The sequence below is a fragment of the Kryptolebias marmoratus genome, linkage group LG22, assembly GCF_001649575.2.
Source record: "Kryptolebias marmoratus isolate JLee-2015 linkage group LG22, ASM164957v2, whole genome shotgun sequence".
Lineage (NCBI taxonomy): Eukaryota > Metazoa > Chordata > Actinopteri > Cyprinodontiformes > Rivulidae > Kryptolebias > Kryptolebias marmoratus.
In genome coordinates, this window is record NC_051451.1 from 27,598,760 (window position 1) to 27,614,892 (window position 16,133).

The window sequence follows — 16,133 nt, forward strand, 5'->3', positions numbered from 1 at the left end:
GCTATTGCTTGTTTTAGCTAACAGTTTTTTGCAGTTAGTTATTGTGATAATTTTAGCTTTTACCTAGCCTCTTGCTACTTTTAGGTTCTAGCTACCAATTTGCTACTTTTCACTTTTAGCTTGCCTTTTGCTACACTTAGCTAGCCTTTTTCTACCTAGCTTTTAGCTAATGTTTTGCCTCTTATAGCTTCAGCAGATTTTAGCAGCTATCCAGTGCCCAACGTTCTGATTTCCACAGAAAAGCTGTTTCTTCGGTTTAATTTGGATCTTCAGCTGCTTTTCACCTGAGCAGAGGCAGAGTCTCTCAGTCTGCTGACATTTCTGATCTTTAGCTGTTAAATACGGTTAATAAGCGTTTTAAATACGGACTGTACGGAGACAGAGGGGCTGACGAGGTCTTTAGGTTAAGACTGCAGTAAATCCTGTCTGTGCAACAACAAACAGTCAGAAAGGAGCGATCGGAGACAAAACAGTCATTAGCATTAACTTCCTGTAATGAGGGAAATAAGAAAACAAAGGTGTGTGTGTGTGTGTGTGTGTGTGTGTGTGTGGTGAGGGGGTTAATTAAGGTGTTCCCATGCAAGCGCTGAAGGTCTCTGAGTAGAAATATCCACCAGTTTGTTTTGGTTTTATGCTAAAAAAGAAAACAAAGAAAGTACCTACATGTAATCTGTTCAATGTAAACATCCTTTATTAATTCTGATCATTTCGTGTTATAAAAATGTAAGAATTTGTGATTCACTGTTTATTGTGTCTGTTAGAAATAATATCAACCATCCCCTTAAAAACCTTAAAATATCTCGTGTCACAAATTAGTCTGAGGTTGATTAGTCGTGGCAGCCATCTTGAATTTGATCGACTACAAAGGTTAATCGGTTGTAGTCAGTTTCATTAAAATCCACCCACTAGTTCATGAGATATTTTGTTAACAGACAAGCAGAGTTGACTCCAAATAGCTAACAGTGCAATCAGCACTCAGAGTGTCTGTGGAGATCAGTCTCAGCTTCTACCACACCAGATCTTAGCTCAGTTTCTGTAAAACTGACTGAGTTGTAGCCATTTCTGTGTTTTGGGGGGTCAGTTGGCAGTGGTGGCCATCTTGAATGGGGTTGGCTGCAAAATTTAAACAGTTGTTGATGCATATCCAGCGATGATGATGATTATTATTATTATTATTATTATTATTATTATTATTATTATTATTATTATAAATAGAGGCGTGAACTGTTTGCAAACACTTCCCAAAACCAATCAGGGCCAATAATCCTTTAACCACTACTGCCCTCTTGTGGACACATTGTGTTAATGCAGTTACTTATTGGTTAGAAGTAGAGTGCAATAGTTTAGTTTTAGTTTAATGTTGTTAGGCAATTTATAATCCAATTAGTAACTGGACCTATTTGGATGATACAGACTAACGTAGACAGGAGGCTGGAGAAGTATTTGGCATTTTGCCTTTCAGGAGCTGAAGATGGATGGACCAAAAAACTGAGAAATCCTGAAAGGAAACCAAACAGATCTGGGACTGGGATGGAGGTCCACCTTCTAACAGAACTATGAGCCCAAACCCTCTGCTGAAGAACACTCCACTGGTTTAAGGAGAACCACTTAAAGGTCCTGGAACGGTCCAGTCAAAGCCCAGACCTCAGTCCAGCTGAGAAAATTCATTAAATTCATTAAGTTTATTCATTATAAGACATGCACTAGTGACAATTTAAGGGTTTTCTTCTCATCATAAAAAAAATCTAAGTATTAAAACATAACAAAAATAAAAGAAAAACAACAATGTTGTTCGCCTAATCTGTAAATTATTGCCTACAAGTAAAAGTAAAATTAATTTCTTGTTTAGTCTAACGGTACTGGATGACTCTTTTGAATAAAACATGTTAATTCAATGCACGGAGTAAAAAATAAGGAAAATAAAGTTTTACAGTTAGTTTTAAGATGTATTAACAATATTACAACATTTTCTGTTGTTACTTGTCAGCCCCCGAGTCATGTTGGTATAAAGATAATATTATTAGATAGTGAGGTTGTTATAAAAACGTTTTCAGATAGTGAGTGGGAAATAAATAAAGAAGAACGTCTAATAAGAATTTAACGCTGATATTTCCTGAGCGTCCCTGAAGGCAGCATCACACCCTAAATTTTCCAAACATCCGGGTCCTTTTCAGCTCGGGAGAACAGCGGAGAGCGCTGGAAAGAAAGGCGGACTTGATGACAGCTGTCAGAGTGGACAAAAACACTTCCAGTCGGTGAGGTGAAACCGAATGGCTCCCCTCTAAACCTCGGGAAGATAAAGGACAACACCTTGTCAGTATCGCGAGGATTTTCTTGAAGGTGTCGTGAAGGTAAAGATATAATTTAGGGCTTGGAAACCGAGAGGTTCGGACCGTCTCTCAGGGAGAGTCGAGGCTAGCATCCCTGGCTAACTTTGCTAACTTAGCTAACTATCCGGCTAACTGCTCAGCTAACTTGTGGCTTCACCACAATGATTTCAGTACAGGGGCCACTGCATTCAGAAGGACTTATCTGGATAATAGTTAGGTTGTTGGATGTATTGGGGACAGAGGAAGAGTTCAGCAGGGTAACTATTAAAGGAAGAAATGCTAGTTAGCAGCTAGCTTTCCAGAGAGGTGGCTAACCACATCACCCCAGAGTCATCTGGAAATTTTACACACAGCCAACTAACTTCAGCTGGCATTTAAACCAAACTAAAGTCCATATTATCTCCTTTATTTTCTAAACAATGACAAATACACACTCTTTCGTTTGTATAAAATAAATAAGCAACAATGCTCCTGCTAATTGATTGATAATTGATGTGCATATATTAGCTGTTTAAACTTATTTATTTAAACTCGTTTAGGTTCAGCTTGATAATTAAGGTTTTTTATGTCTTTGCTAGCTAGATAAACTCATTAAATTAATTTTACTATCATATCTTTTCAATGCAAGTCTTATTAGTGAGCAACCATTGATAATTAGCCGTTTAGATGAGGGATTTATCATTTATTTAAATGTTTAAAAACCTATTTATGAGGCTGCAGCAGTCCTTCCGGTCTCATTAAAGCTGCTTTATGTGGCCTCAACAGTTTATCAAAAACCCTAATGGGGTTTACGGTCTCGTATGGCCCCAGGGTAATGTTACTGTGGTTGTTGCATGCACAGTTAAATGTAGTTGAAAGTGGAGACATTAAGATTCACCAATCATCCATAACTTTATGACCATGTTGTTCCAAAACCTGCATCCTGGTGTTTGCGTGGGTCTTACCCCAACGCTTGCCACCCATTTAAGTTTTACGGGCATACCAGTTATGCTTACAACATGTAATAGCATGAAAATCTGACTTCACAGAACAGAAGTTTCCTGTACCAGAATCTCAAGAACATCATCTGATGCTCTTTGTTGGAGCCCTGATTGGTCAGAGCTCTTAAAATGGATCTAATCAATACTGATGGTGGTCATTTTATCGGTTGGACAGAAACAACCATGATGCCTGTAACTGTATCTGTACGATTTGTCTTTCCTGTGTCTGTGGAGATAATCACACAGTCCCGTATGTCTTCCAGCCGTGCACAGAGCTGGTGAAGCTGAAGTTGCTGCGGTCGGTAACATGGGGACACAAGGCTGTGGCAGGAAGCGCGCTCCTTTAAAAGACAGGTTCTCAGCAGAGGATGAGGCTTTGAGTAGCATTGCTCGAGAGGTAAGTTTGTTCCGAAGCGTTATGTTTTCCCTAAATTGCCCCTATTTGGTCTTTATATGAGCTTACGCAACTCGCATGCTCATGGGTTGTGGATTGGTTTGTCATCTCTAAGTGTTGCAATACCCTCTTATTTTAAAATTAAAGAGAAACAGTTGAAATCATTAACATCAGTCAGAGAACATGGCTGAGCTGTCGGTGAGAGACATTATGAACTAAACTTACAGATGAAACGCTTGAAATCTTTCATGCACGTCCAGATCATGTTTTATTTTACCAGTGCCGTTCCTTGTCTTATAAAGTCTTAGATATGTCCAGATGTGTTGTTTTAGGTCCTAAAATATAGTCTTTTATTCGTTGCCTCTTTTGTTTTTGATCAGTTGACATTTATTCATTCATTCTGCATGTTGTTGTTTCTGTCTGAGGGTTTCAGATGGTTTAACGCTGTAACAAAACTAAAAGTTAGTCCTGTTTGAATGGCTTTAATTTATTCAGCCTTCCTCCTGAAGAATCTGGCATCTGTGCTCGTTTTTGGATAGAATTTGAATAAACGGCAACAAAAGTAGTTCCTTTGGGGCCTTTTCTTTACCCAACTGTTTATTTTTCAGCCTTTAATTTAACTCCTAATGGTCTGAAAGAGTCTTAAATTAACTTAAACTTGCAGAAACCCTCTGTTAACTATTTTTGATGCCTTGCTGCAGAAAAAAGGAGCAAACTCACACTCACAATAAGCTCTAATCACCAGTTATCTAATTATTTCAATGCATTCAATTTGGCATAGGAAATGAGGAAGTTGCAGAACCCCTTTGTTGTTGGGATTGTAAATATTAATCAGTATTTCTTAAAGTAAAAAGTTTTTGAGATGTAACAAAGTAGAAATTAGGTTTAAATCAGAAAGATCTGTAGGATTTTGTGGTTTTCTCTTCTAGAAATGGGTGAAATTTGTTTCATGAAAAGGTGAGCTGACTGAGCATTGTTTTGACTCTTTGATAGAGTCAGCTCAAAGCTTTTAGGGCAAACTGTGGTTTTAATTGTTGAAGTCAAAGCTGTACAGTAAAGGTTTATCTATAAGTGGTTCTGTAGGTTTCTGGAAGAAGTTGGTTTGGACTACATGGAGGCTGAGTTGAAGTATTTTTGTTTGGGAGGAAAAAACAGGCAGAGGAGTGCGTCTGCACGGCCTGTAGCAACATGCCCTGCGATTATATCATTTTTGCTTCACAGCAAGCCTTCCATTCCTTTAGTTTATTTCTTAAAATCAGGTTTCTGTAAACTTGTAGTTCAGACCAGGTTTGATAGAACCTCTCACATCCGATCAGCTGATTTCTTCTCTTTAAAACTCTGATCCTGGGGAAAGCAGCAGCAGACTTAAAGTATTTCTGTTGGGTGTTTGAAAGCATAACCTGTCCTGTTTGAAAGCAGGGCTGTGCCTCATTCTTGAGCACCGAACGCACGGCTCCATTTGCTCTCCTTATAGTCATGCAGGCCGATCATAGAAACATGAGTCATCTGACCCTCCCAGTCAGCTCCTAAATCTGAATCTCTTCGAAGAGCAAAGGAAAGATTAAATGAACTGTGCATGAAGTTCAGCAGGTCAGTGTAACAAGTTATTACCCTCCCAAACAAATCACGGCTGTGCAGCTTTTGCTTTCATTAGGAGGTCTTGGTGCCTGGCATGCCTCGCTGCTGAGGAAGAATTTGAGCCCGCAGTTCGGAGGCACCTTATATTACTTGGCTGCTGGTTTTTGAACACGAGCAGCTTGCTTATGAAGCGTCGGCAAAGAGTTAGAAATGGATGATTATCTCAAACCAGTTATCTCTGAGATTAGGATCTAAGATTAAGTCTGCAGAGGGAGTGTCCTTAATGTTGATAGCTGTGTTTCCTAACCTGTCGGACTTTTATTTGTCATATCAACAAGTCATTGTTGCAACAGAAAGTGAAACGATTGTTCAGTGCAAGGGTATGAATCGGGGATTTTATTTACTGTAAATTGATGGTGACTTTAACAGACCACAGGCTGGAAAACAACCAGGTTTAACCGGCCTGTGGAGGAGCTGAAAACTATTATTAATGTTGTCAAAAGAATAAAATCATAAACGGTGAAAAACAGGTCACAACGAGTATGTTCAGGGGCTTATTTTGGATCATTTGAGAGGCAAAACAGAAATGGCCTGGAGCTGAATATCAACTGGATATCACGTTTCATCGAACTGGGAAGAATTTAGATAAATGCTGTAACCTTCGAGATGGTATCTGAGAGCCAAGATTGGCAAAATAACAGCTAAAAATGAAGCAAGTATGCTGAATTAAATGTAAGCGTTTTGAAGAGTTCATTTCAATGAGGTAAATATTTCAAAACGTGCCAAAGTTACAAAACCCAGAAGTCCTGGCCACAGCGTCCTGAACGGTTAGATGGTTTCGTCCAGTTGGACCTTCCCTCGGTGGATCAGGGAGCGGAGGTCACGCAGAGCGTTGGCAGGTTGTAACGGTGACATTGTGCTGCTCGGGTTACCTCCTCAGGCTCGTGACGTGGCGGTCGGAGCGGAGACTCGGGCTCGGGTGGGCCCGTCTATAGATAGGACAGAGACAGAGTTCAGCTGTGCTGCTGTGCCGAGCAGATCATCCTGTCAGACTGGCCGACAGGTGCAGAACTCACAGCCAGCAGGAGTCCACACCTCCTGCCGGCTCGCTCACGCTCCCTCCTTTTAGCCTTCACTTCCCTTTGTCAGAAAACCACAGAGAGGTCACCGAGTTTCACAGGTTTTACTTTTATAAAGCCGTGAGGAGGATTTGTAGTCATTGGAACTACTTGGAGTTAATTACAGTTTGTTATGAGGTTCATCGAGTCGCTCTGTTTGTGTTGGTGAAATAAAGAGCTGACGTCAGAGTTGTTGTTCAGCCTGTCGTCACTTTACTCCTTTTACTCGACTGTAATCACAGTTTGTTCATTTCAAACAGGAAACACAATCAGCTCATATAGGAAAATAAATCTGCTTCATCATAACGACTCCGTCTACTTTTAGCTACCATTCTGTTAGTCATAGCTTCTAGCTAGCCTTTTGCTGCTTGTGGCTAGCCTTTTGCTGCTTGTGGCTAGCCTTTTGCTGTTTGTAGCTAGCCTTTTGCTGCTTGTGGCTAGCCTTTTGCTGCTTGTGGCTAACTTTAGTTGCTTGTGGCTAACTTTAGTTGCTTGTGGCTAACTTTAGTTGCTTGTGGCTAACTTTAGTTGCTTGTGGCTAACATCTTACTGCTCTTGCTGCATTGTTTCAGTCGTTGTTTCAGCAGTCGTTCAGCCGTCGTTCAGCAGTCGTTCAGCTGTCATTTAGCTGTTTTTTCAGCTGTCGTTCAGCCGTCGTTCAGCTGCTGTTCAGCAGTCGTTCAGCCGTATCGTCGTAGCACAGCCTTTTATCTGTTTAGTTTTAGCTGACAGATCCACTAAAATGCGCTCTCTTCACCACAAGCACCTCTGAGAGTCAGCTGTCACTTCTTTTCATTGTCCTGTAACGTTGTTTGTGTCAGACGAGATATTTTGGTGTTGTTGTTTCCTCCGGGGCTGCTGAGGCAGGAGCGGTTCTCCTCTCGGGCCTCTTGTTCTGCCAGCGCAGATAAGGAACCGCTGGAATGCTGACAGAGGTTCTGAACACATTATCTCCAGTATTTATGGCCTGTCTTTCAGCTGCAGATAAAGCTCTGTGAACTTGTGTGTCACTCTTTGTCTGAGAATGTCCAGCGTCCAAGAAGACATCATGGAACGATGGACTACCTGTCCCCTGTCCTGTCCAGGGACTGCTTTAAATTACTGCCTTCTGCTGAGAAGTCCCGTAAAATTCGCTCCTGTTCCGACTCAGTCTGGGAACATTTTCTGACTTTTTCGTCAGAGGAATTTTTATTGGATTTAGCCGAGCTTTTCCTAAATTCCCTCCATATTTGCAGGCTGACAAAGAAAAGAGTTTAGTTTGGTGGGGGGTTAAATTCGCCCCCCTGACGTTGATGATTCACACATGTTGTTTCGGATGGACCACAGATCTGCGTTCCCAGATGAAACCAGCGTTTGCTTTGTGTTTCTGTTTTTAACAACAACGTGGACGTTTGAAAACATGTTGGGAAATCTCTGTTTTTACACGAGCTCGATGGATCTTAAAGCTTTTCTTTCATTAGGAACTCATATTTGTTCAAGACAAAGATCTGTACAGAGTAAACAGTTAACACAGGGTTTCTGTGGCCTTTCAAAATAAGAGAAAATAATGTAATTCACTTTTATTTTCCAGGCCTGAATATGGAAAATTTTGTTTTCAGACTTTATTTCCATTTTCTAAAACAGTTTTTTAAAACAATTTGCTTAAACAAGCAGTGCTTTTCTTTCTTGTGCATAAAAAAGCCATATTTCTAGTTTTATTTCACCTTTTGCAACATTTTAATATTATTAACCAGATGTTGCACGTGATGAATGCAGCTCGTCAGTTACATTTTCCATTTTGCTCTAAACTGAAACTTTGTCACGATGTATTTAGGAAGACTTAAAGGCTTTTTTGTTCCCCACTATTTATCTTTTATCTACATTTTTTTCTGTATATTTATAGGAAAGATTTGTAATATAATTGATCCAAAATTGACATAAAAAGTCTGTAAATTTGAGTCTAGAGAAGATATTTTAGTCATGCTTCTGTGTGATGACAATAAAGGCATTGGATATTGAATACCACATTTTTCCGCCGTCTTGTAGTTCTGAGGTCGCAGGTTTGAGCCCAGGTTGTGGCAGAACAACAACAGCCTAGCATTAACTTAGCATTGTCCTTGGAGAGCAGCTGCAGCTCATTAAGCAGCTCGTTAAGCAGCATCTCAGGCTCATCAGTGAGTTTTTGGCCGCTCCCCATTTTCATCACCTCTCCTCAGAACTCATCCCGGGTCCAAACTCCTGATGATGATGGAGGCCTTCGTCGTCTTGCCAGGGGCAGACAGAGCGGTGAGGTGGTGGGGAAGCTCGGGCTCAGATCTGCATTTTCCCTGGTCCCTGTTTGGAAACGCGGCCGCCTTCTTCTGGTGCTTATTGGTAGTTTTGAAACAACTTTACGGGGCATTAATGCCACCAGTTAAGAAGGAGTGGAGATCAGAGCCGCTAACTCCAAAAAAAAAAGAATTAAATAAACTTCCTCCACCACCGGACCACTCTGCTCCGAGACGAACGTCACGCCGCCTTAAAGGTGTGTCGGTACCGCGGTATCGGAGCAGATTTAAGAGTATGAGTACACACACTGGTTCCTCTCTGGAGTTCTGAAAACTGTAAATATTTGCTTTCCAAACGGTGACCTGTGTATAAAATACCTCAAATACTTTCAGCGTTAAGCATCAATGATTCAAGTGGAACTGATCTCACCCAAAACTCTGGTTATTTTAGTTTTGTCGTAACGTGACTCACTCCAGGTGAACAGTCCCACCTGTCCTTATATAGCTTGTTTCTCTTGGTCCTTTGTTTAAATCTGTCATAATCTGGTAACTGAGATGCTAATCGTTTGCTTTACTGATGATTTTTGTTTTTGTGTCTCGCAGGCGGAGGCGAGGCTGGCAGCAAAAAGAGCGGCTCGGGCGGAGGCCAGAGATATCCGAATGAGGGAACTTGAGCGACAGCAGAAAGAGGTATTTTTCTTTTTTACCTCAAAGATTGCTCAACCAGGCTGCTGTGTTGCAACCCATTAGTTTTTCTTGCACGTGTTTAACGTGCCACAAGTGAATAAATGAAAGTGCTGCATGCCCACAGATGAAACCAGAAGTTCTATTCCTGAAAGCGAACGTCAACCGGTTTTTCTTCTGTTTCAGCAGTTTTGAGCGAAGTATGATTGTATGTTTTTCCTGGCGTTTTCCCCTCTCTCGCTCTCTCTCTCTCTCTCTCTCTCTGTTCAGCTTTCTTACCACTCGTCCAGCAGTAGCAACAGAAAATGGGGTCAGATCCACCAGTGGATGGTAGGGAAGCTAAAGGAGTGTTGTGACTAACAGTTGTGTGGGATCGAGTCCGTTTAGCTGCGCTCGGCTCGCAGACCGCTCTGTAGCTCACGCTGGAAATATGCCTCAGCTGAGTGTTTGCTTTGGAGACGTCGTGATCTGTGACTGTGTGTGTTTGGAGAGCCGGCTCTGGCCTTTGGCTTTATATAGATCGGTTTAGTCTGCGAGCAGAAAAGGTGGTTTGGACTTTTAACCGCGGTCCTTTTTAAACTCCAGCTTCCTGTGCTTGAAATTAATCTGTTTGGTTTTTTTAGTGTCAGAAAATGAGACTAATGAAACTTTGCTGGTCTTAAAAAGAGCATTGAATATGCTGAAGTTGCTTTGCAGGAATAAAATGATTCTGTATGAGTCTTGCTGACCCTCCTTCCTGATTCCAGGCTGACGCAGAAAAAGCCCGAGCCTCTAGTAGTAGTAAATCCAGCAGCCATCATCGCCGGGTCTGTATCTTTCTCCCACATTTCCTTCTTCCCGTCGGTCTTCCTTCCCCTCTTTAACGCTGCTCTGTACGCCTCTCGTTGTTTCTCTGCTGTGACTCTGTGTTTCCACGATACCAGGGGCTGGATGACGACATCATGTCGGTCCGCAGCTACAGGGTGTGTACGAAGGGACGCTCCAAAGTGTGAAAGTCATTGCTGAGTAGTTAAATAAATGGTTCCTGCTCCTAACGTGGTTTTATTTCCATCTGAAGTCGACGTCTTCAGGCATGCGTGACCTGGGATCCATCAAGAGTCGATCCAGTTCTCGTAAAAAGGACCTCGTGGTGCGTTGTGTGTGTGCGTTTTCAGTAGATCATCGTTAGATTCCCAGTTTAAAGTCTTTTTAAAGTTTTTCATGATCCAGTAATGCATGTCGGTTTCATTTTTGTTTCTTTTGGTGTGTCTCATATTTAGGTTCTTTGTTTCCAGGAACTTGTGGATAAATCTCATTTGGTTTTATTTATTTATTTATTTATTTATTTATTATTTTAAATGGTTCAAACACTTAAAAAAACAAACAATGGTGTGCTAAACAGAACTAACTCACCCTTCAGCTGCTCGTTAGTGACTGATTTTGGATTGTTTTCTTTAATTGTTGCATTAACTTACCTTCAAGTGTTTGTGTACTAAAACTATAGCTGTGTATTTTTCAGCTGGAACATCTGGACTTTATTCAGGCCCTCTTCACACTAAACGAGGACCCCGTGATGTTCTCTACGACCTGCTAGGGGTGGGATTCGATTATATATATGATTATAGTATTTTTATTCCTTATGAAGGGTGTAAAATAAGTTTAAAACTCGATCACAGTTAGCATAGATGCTAATTTAACTTTGAAAACGCCAAAGAAAAGCTAACGAGGTTAGCATTGCGTTTATCCACAAATCACACATTTTAGAGTCATTACTAAAGACAGTTAGGTTATAATAACTTCATTTATTATTTACAGACAGATATTCTTCAGGGTTCAGTGAAGAAAAGATAAAAAAGATGTGAAAACACGTAACTTTACTGCAACGTGTTTCTAGTACAGGAATCTACGGCAGCTCGGCTGGGACAAACGGCAGCAACGACTCTCTTAAACTGGCAGCACAATTTAGTTTTGAAATTATATTTTTGATATTTAAAAATTGATTCAGACTCTTTCATGTCTGCAGTGCATCTAAAGACAGATTTAGTTTCCCACCCCTGATTAAAACCTGACTCATGATTCTCTCTGATGGCATCAGGATGTAGCTGAGCGCTGGAAGATCGTCCCGTGTTAGCGCCAAGCTGATCACGCCAGCGTTGAGTTGTTTCCATGACCTCGTCCTGCTTCGAATTCTTCACAACCTCAATGTCATGGATTCACTTCCACAACAATAATAACGCTCCACGAACTCGCTGCGGACGTTCTGTGAATGTTTAAAAGCATTTTGGACCTATCACGCTTTCAAGTTCTGATCGAGGCCCTCCAGCAGCATCCGCACTCCGCCAGGGTCATCGTCTACCTGTGAAGGGGTCTAAATGAGAAATATGACTGTGAAATACTTTACTACGATTCCTGCCAGATATGAGCTGTATTCAGGGACACTCGTACTTTGCATGAGTGTGCATCCTTTATTTATGAAAGTTCTCATGTTCTGGTTGTCTCTCTTCAGACCGACAGCCTCTCCACTAGTTCCCTCCTCAAGAGTTCCCGCTCTACTGTATGTAGCTTTGAGTCGATCGTTTATTTCCTCCTGTTTCATCTTTTCTTGTCTCACTTTAACTTTCCTTTCTCTTATGTTCTGTGGGCTGAACAGAGCTCTGTGTACAATGACCTCCATGGCCATAAAAAGGCTTCGTCCTCAAAGAAGGGGTTGCTGGTCAGTTGACTCATAGTTGCTTGAATTGGTGATTTTATTTAGACTTTTTTTCACATGAGAACTTATCAGAAATCCTTTCAGAGCAGAATCAAATGTTCTGATGTGGTTTGAGGTTGTGTTGTGTTGCTGCTCTTCTAGACTGGACTGTACCACGATCAAAGGAACTACACCAGCCTTACGAAGACCAAACCACCACCCCTGTCCTCCACCTCCACCTATCAGCCACGGGTCGGTCTTCCTGTCACGTCCACGAGAGAAACCGGGCCTAGCTGATACCCTGCACTCCTTTATGAGCCTAGCATAGTTGCTGCATTATTAGAATAACGAGCCGAAAGACATCAGAGTGGAGCAACGCGTTCGGGTAGCCTTTTTGCATATAAGCCACGCCCCCTTTTTGGCTGGAAACAACCATGGTGTATTGCTTTTAAGTGCCTAAATATTATGATCTGCGTTTTATAGAAAAACCTTCAGGAATATGGGCTGAAGCTGATCTGATTAGACAAATGATCTCACCTGATGCGTCATAAACAGAAATGATTGACTGTTAATAATTTGACTGTTTTGGCTATCGGTCATAACAGGAAACCAAATAAATCATTATTATATAGCATGCTAACTAGCATCCTTTAAGGTAGGCACACCAGCAGCTGCAAAAATGTTTAAATCTTTAACATAAGTAAAAAAAAAATCACTATAATACGGTTTAAAATGATTCAAACCACCATGTTGTGCATGTAATGATGACGTGTTTGTTTGTATGCAGCTGCAGAATGAGTTATTTAGTTTAATCCTTCTCTGCAGCGGGATTAAAGGCACAAATCTCTCCTTCTATTGACCTTCGCTGTTTAGAAAAGCAAACAGAAATGCAAATTTTATTTCCCCGCTGGGCAGAAAGCAAAGCAGAGACTTTACTGCATGACTTGGCTCTTATTTTCCAGCCGTCACCGGTGGTTTTACTTTTGCCCCTAAAAGGCGGCGTGGTCATTTTAAAGGAGAAGGAAGTGATGTCGCTCCACTCTGTCATGGCTCAAACCTAAAGATTCAAATCTTTTTGTCTGCTCAGTCGTTTACTTGAATTCTGAGGAACTTTTTAGTTTTCCTCTTGGAGTTTAAAAACGCAGACGGCCTCATGTTTCTAAATTTTACCAGCTCAGCAAAACGTTCGTCCTGTTTTCACGTTCTCCCCCTTTAAATCTCTCACCACCTCACATTCTGGCCACAGTATCCCTCTGTCCTCTGAAGTGACTTTCCCTGCTCCCTTCCTGTCCCGCAGGCCTCCTCTTCCTCCTCCTCCACCACCGGCACTGGGCTGTCTCGCAGCTACAGCACGGTCAGTTTCTGTCCTCCCCCCTCTGCTGGACGCATGCATGGGATAGGATGCTCAGATTGTCTGAAACGGTTTATTTTTAACAGCTTATCTGAGAGCACAGATCTGCTTTAGTCTAATAAGTTGTTTAAATCACTGAAGCAAACTGGACTTCCTGGTTTCTGTTCAGAGCCCGGTCTGAATATTACCTCAGATGTTCCTCGTTTGTCTGTTTTTATTTTGGTGAGTCATGCGTTGTCTCCCACGTTGTGCCCTCCAGGCCTCTATTTATGATGACGCTGGTCTTTACGGCTCAGGCTACAGTTCGAGAGCCGTAAGTCCCCTGAATGTTTAGTCAAAGCGGTTACTGCGTCGTCGTCCCGCAGCGTCTCACTGTCCACTGTCCTTCCTCCGTCCACAGCCCTCTGAATACAGCTGGTACTCCTCAGGAGCCAGCTCCACCCACAGCAGCCCTGCGGTGAGCACCTTTAACCTCCCTCTGCAGCTCGCTGCAGAATCCAGTCTTTCTGATGGACTTTGTGTCCATTCTGACATGTTGCAGTGGGGTGTTTTTGTTTGAGTTGCAAAGAAAGAAACGGCTGATCTAACTGCATGAGTTGTCTTTGCAGAGTTATTTTATTTAAATTATGTGTACACTTGAAATAACGATTGCACGGTTGATATAAAACAAACACACCTTCTTTACACAGAAATAAACTATGAAATCCAAATACTAATGTCTCCATTTTCAACTCCTTGCAGAGACTATTTCATACTTTGACCTCCAGAACTTCTTTTAAAAACACAATATCTGCATATTTTAGGGATCTAGATGATCTAAAAAGACTTAAAGATGTTTTAGTTTAACAGCTCCTATCTGAAGTTTAATTATTGGGTCTAAATTTGTTGATATGCATTTCCAAAATTCATCAGAATATAACATATATGGCATCACAAGAGAGCAGAACGATCCATTTATTTTTAGATTTAGATGTTTTCTTTAAGCTGTACATGGTTTCCAGCTAAGTTTATGATCTTTAATCACGCCTACAAATTTTCTTTCATAAACTTTCTGAGCTAAATAAGCCTGTATCCTCGGCAAACATTATAGTTTTTAATTTATATACATTAAAAATGATTTAGGTCCCAGCATTGCACCTTGTGGAACACCGCAGGTTATTTTTTTAACCAGTGATTTGTAACACACCTGCAGTGTTTCTGCAGTGATTTGTTTTTAGGATGTGTGTGTGTGTGTGTGTGATCGAAGCTCGTGCACGCAGCCGTTCCTCCACGTTATCCTGGCGTCCTCTCATGTCTGTCTGTGTGGATGTTCCCAGCACTCCTCCTCAGACGATGACACGGTCAGCAGCGTGTCCCAGGAGCGCTACAGCCGAGGACGGAGGGACAGCGCGGTGAGCCGGGCCTCACGAATCCTGCAGTCATTGTAGCAATAAACCAGAAATTTCAACTGCCTCATTCCTGCCTCTAAATCTTTTTCCCCTTTCCCGTCTTCGTCCTTTTCTCTGTCCTCTTCCTCTGTTTGCGTTTCTGTGAGAAGTCGTCTGACTTCTCGGACATTAGTGAGTCTGCAGCTGATTATTTCAGCCGCTCCAACCGGCGGGGCAGTATTGTATCTGACCTCGACGAGTTGAGCATTCCAGATCTGGACGCTGTAAGTGGCCGAGTCGAGCCTGGCGGCGTGTGGTTAGGAGGTGGAAACACGTTTCAGTGCTTGAAATGAATGATGTCAGTTTCAGACTTTCAGTTTCTTACCTTCGATAAAGATCTCCTCTGCGAGTGTTACAGCATGCATTTAGAGAAGTGTCCCTCCTTAATCCAGTGGTCCTAAAAAGTCTGTTTGTCGACTCTTTGCAGCGTTTGTCCCAGATTCATATTTAAAGTGTGAACTAACAGATGTTTTACAGAAAACTGCTTCAAGGTCGAACACGGCATGAGCGTTCTGACGGTCGTTCCCAACTTGTTTTCCAATAATTCTTCTCTTTTTCTTGTTTTTCTTCTTTTGCAGCTGGATGAAAAATGTGACAAGCAGTTTTCAGATTACAGTCGGGTAAGTGGCTCTTCTTTAAAGCACCCAAGAAATGTTTGAGATCGTCTAGGGTCCACTGGACCAAAAACTAAACACATTTATTGTCACAGCAGTGAAGATCAGCTTTGTTTTGTACAAACAACCAGTGGAGATTATCGGCTCGTTTGTCAGGTTTTAAACCCGACTGTATCAAATAACTACAGCAGTAAAGGGATATTTCAGACATTTTGGAGTGTGATAGATTATTAAACAGCCTCAGCTTGGAGAAATGGTTTAATTGTGACCAGATGAAGCCCAAAGTGGATCGCTGTCGTCTGAAAGCGTCTCCAGAACTTCATAGCTGTTCATGCAAATAATAAGTCATAAACCTTTACGCTTCCGTCGGTGTTTCATTACATGGTAATTTACATAAAATTGTAAGGTCATTTGCAAAACCACCTGCAGCTAGATATAGCTTTTATGGTGCAACTTAAGGCCACTTCTAGAAACAATATTTTATAATTTCTGTCAGAATAACTGAAGAGAAACTCAGAGGAGAGGGAGAGCTTCTGAAATCTGAAAAACATCAGAGTTCCTCTTCCAGTTGGAGGGAGAGACTTCAGTCCACGCCGTTATCACCTGCAGAACGGATTACTGCAGCTTTCTGCTACCGCCTGTAACTCTGAGCGTTACCGCCTGTAACTCTGAGCGTTACCACCTGTAACTCTGAGCGTTACCACCTGTAACTCTGAGCGTTACCACCTGTAACTCTGAGCGTT

The 16,133-nt window shown here is 41.7% G+C and overlaps 1 protein-coding gene across 11 annotated transcripts in view; it reads left to right on the plus strand.

The window, feature by feature from the left end:
• The first annotated feature begins 2,165 nt into the window (after positions 1 to 2,165).
• The window catches only part of lrrfip2 (leucine rich repeat (in FLII) interacting protein 2), a 24,358-nt gene continuing 10,390 nt past the window's right edge, over positions 2,166 to 16,133 (plus strand). For 4 of the 11 annotated variants that reach the window (XM_037973361.1, XM_037973364.1, XM_037973362.1 and 1 more), the window contains exons 1-15: positions 2,166 to 2,351; positions 3,574 to 3,707; positions 9,250 to 9,336; positions 9,601 to 9,660; positions 10,077 to 10,136; positions 10,254 to 10,292; positions 10,388 to 10,459; positions 11,816 to 12,022; positions 12,161 to 12,250; positions 13,296 to 13,352; positions 13,609 to 13,662; positions 13,750 to 13,806; positions 14,666 to 14,740; positions 14,887 to 15,000; positions 15,355 to 15,396. In XM_037973361.1, coding sequence (XP_037829289.1) covers positions 3,618 to 3,707; positions 9,250 to 9,336; positions 9,601 to 9,660; positions 10,077 to 10,136; positions 10,254 to 10,292; positions 10,388 to 10,459; positions 11,816 to 12,022; positions 12,161 to 12,250; positions 13,296 to 13,352; positions 13,609 to 13,662; positions 13,750 to 13,806; positions 14,666 to 14,740; positions 14,887 to 15,000; positions 15,355 to 15,396 — 1,104 coding nt within the window. In that variant the 5' untranslated portion in view covers positions 2,166 to 2,351; positions 3,574 to 3,617. The remainder of the gene's footprint in view (positions 2,352 to 3,573; positions 3,708 to 9,249; positions 9,337 to 9,600; positions 9,661 to 10,076; positions 10,137 to 10,253; positions 10,293 to 10,387; positions 10,460 to 11,815; positions 12,023 to 12,160; positions 12,251 to 13,295; positions 13,353 to 13,608; positions 13,663 to 13,749; positions 13,807 to 14,665; positions 14,741 to 14,886; positions 15,001 to 15,354; positions 15,397 to 16,133) is intronic. The other 7 variants (XM_025007644.2, XM_025007645.2, XM_017424295.3 and 4 more) reach the window with 5 other exon arrangements.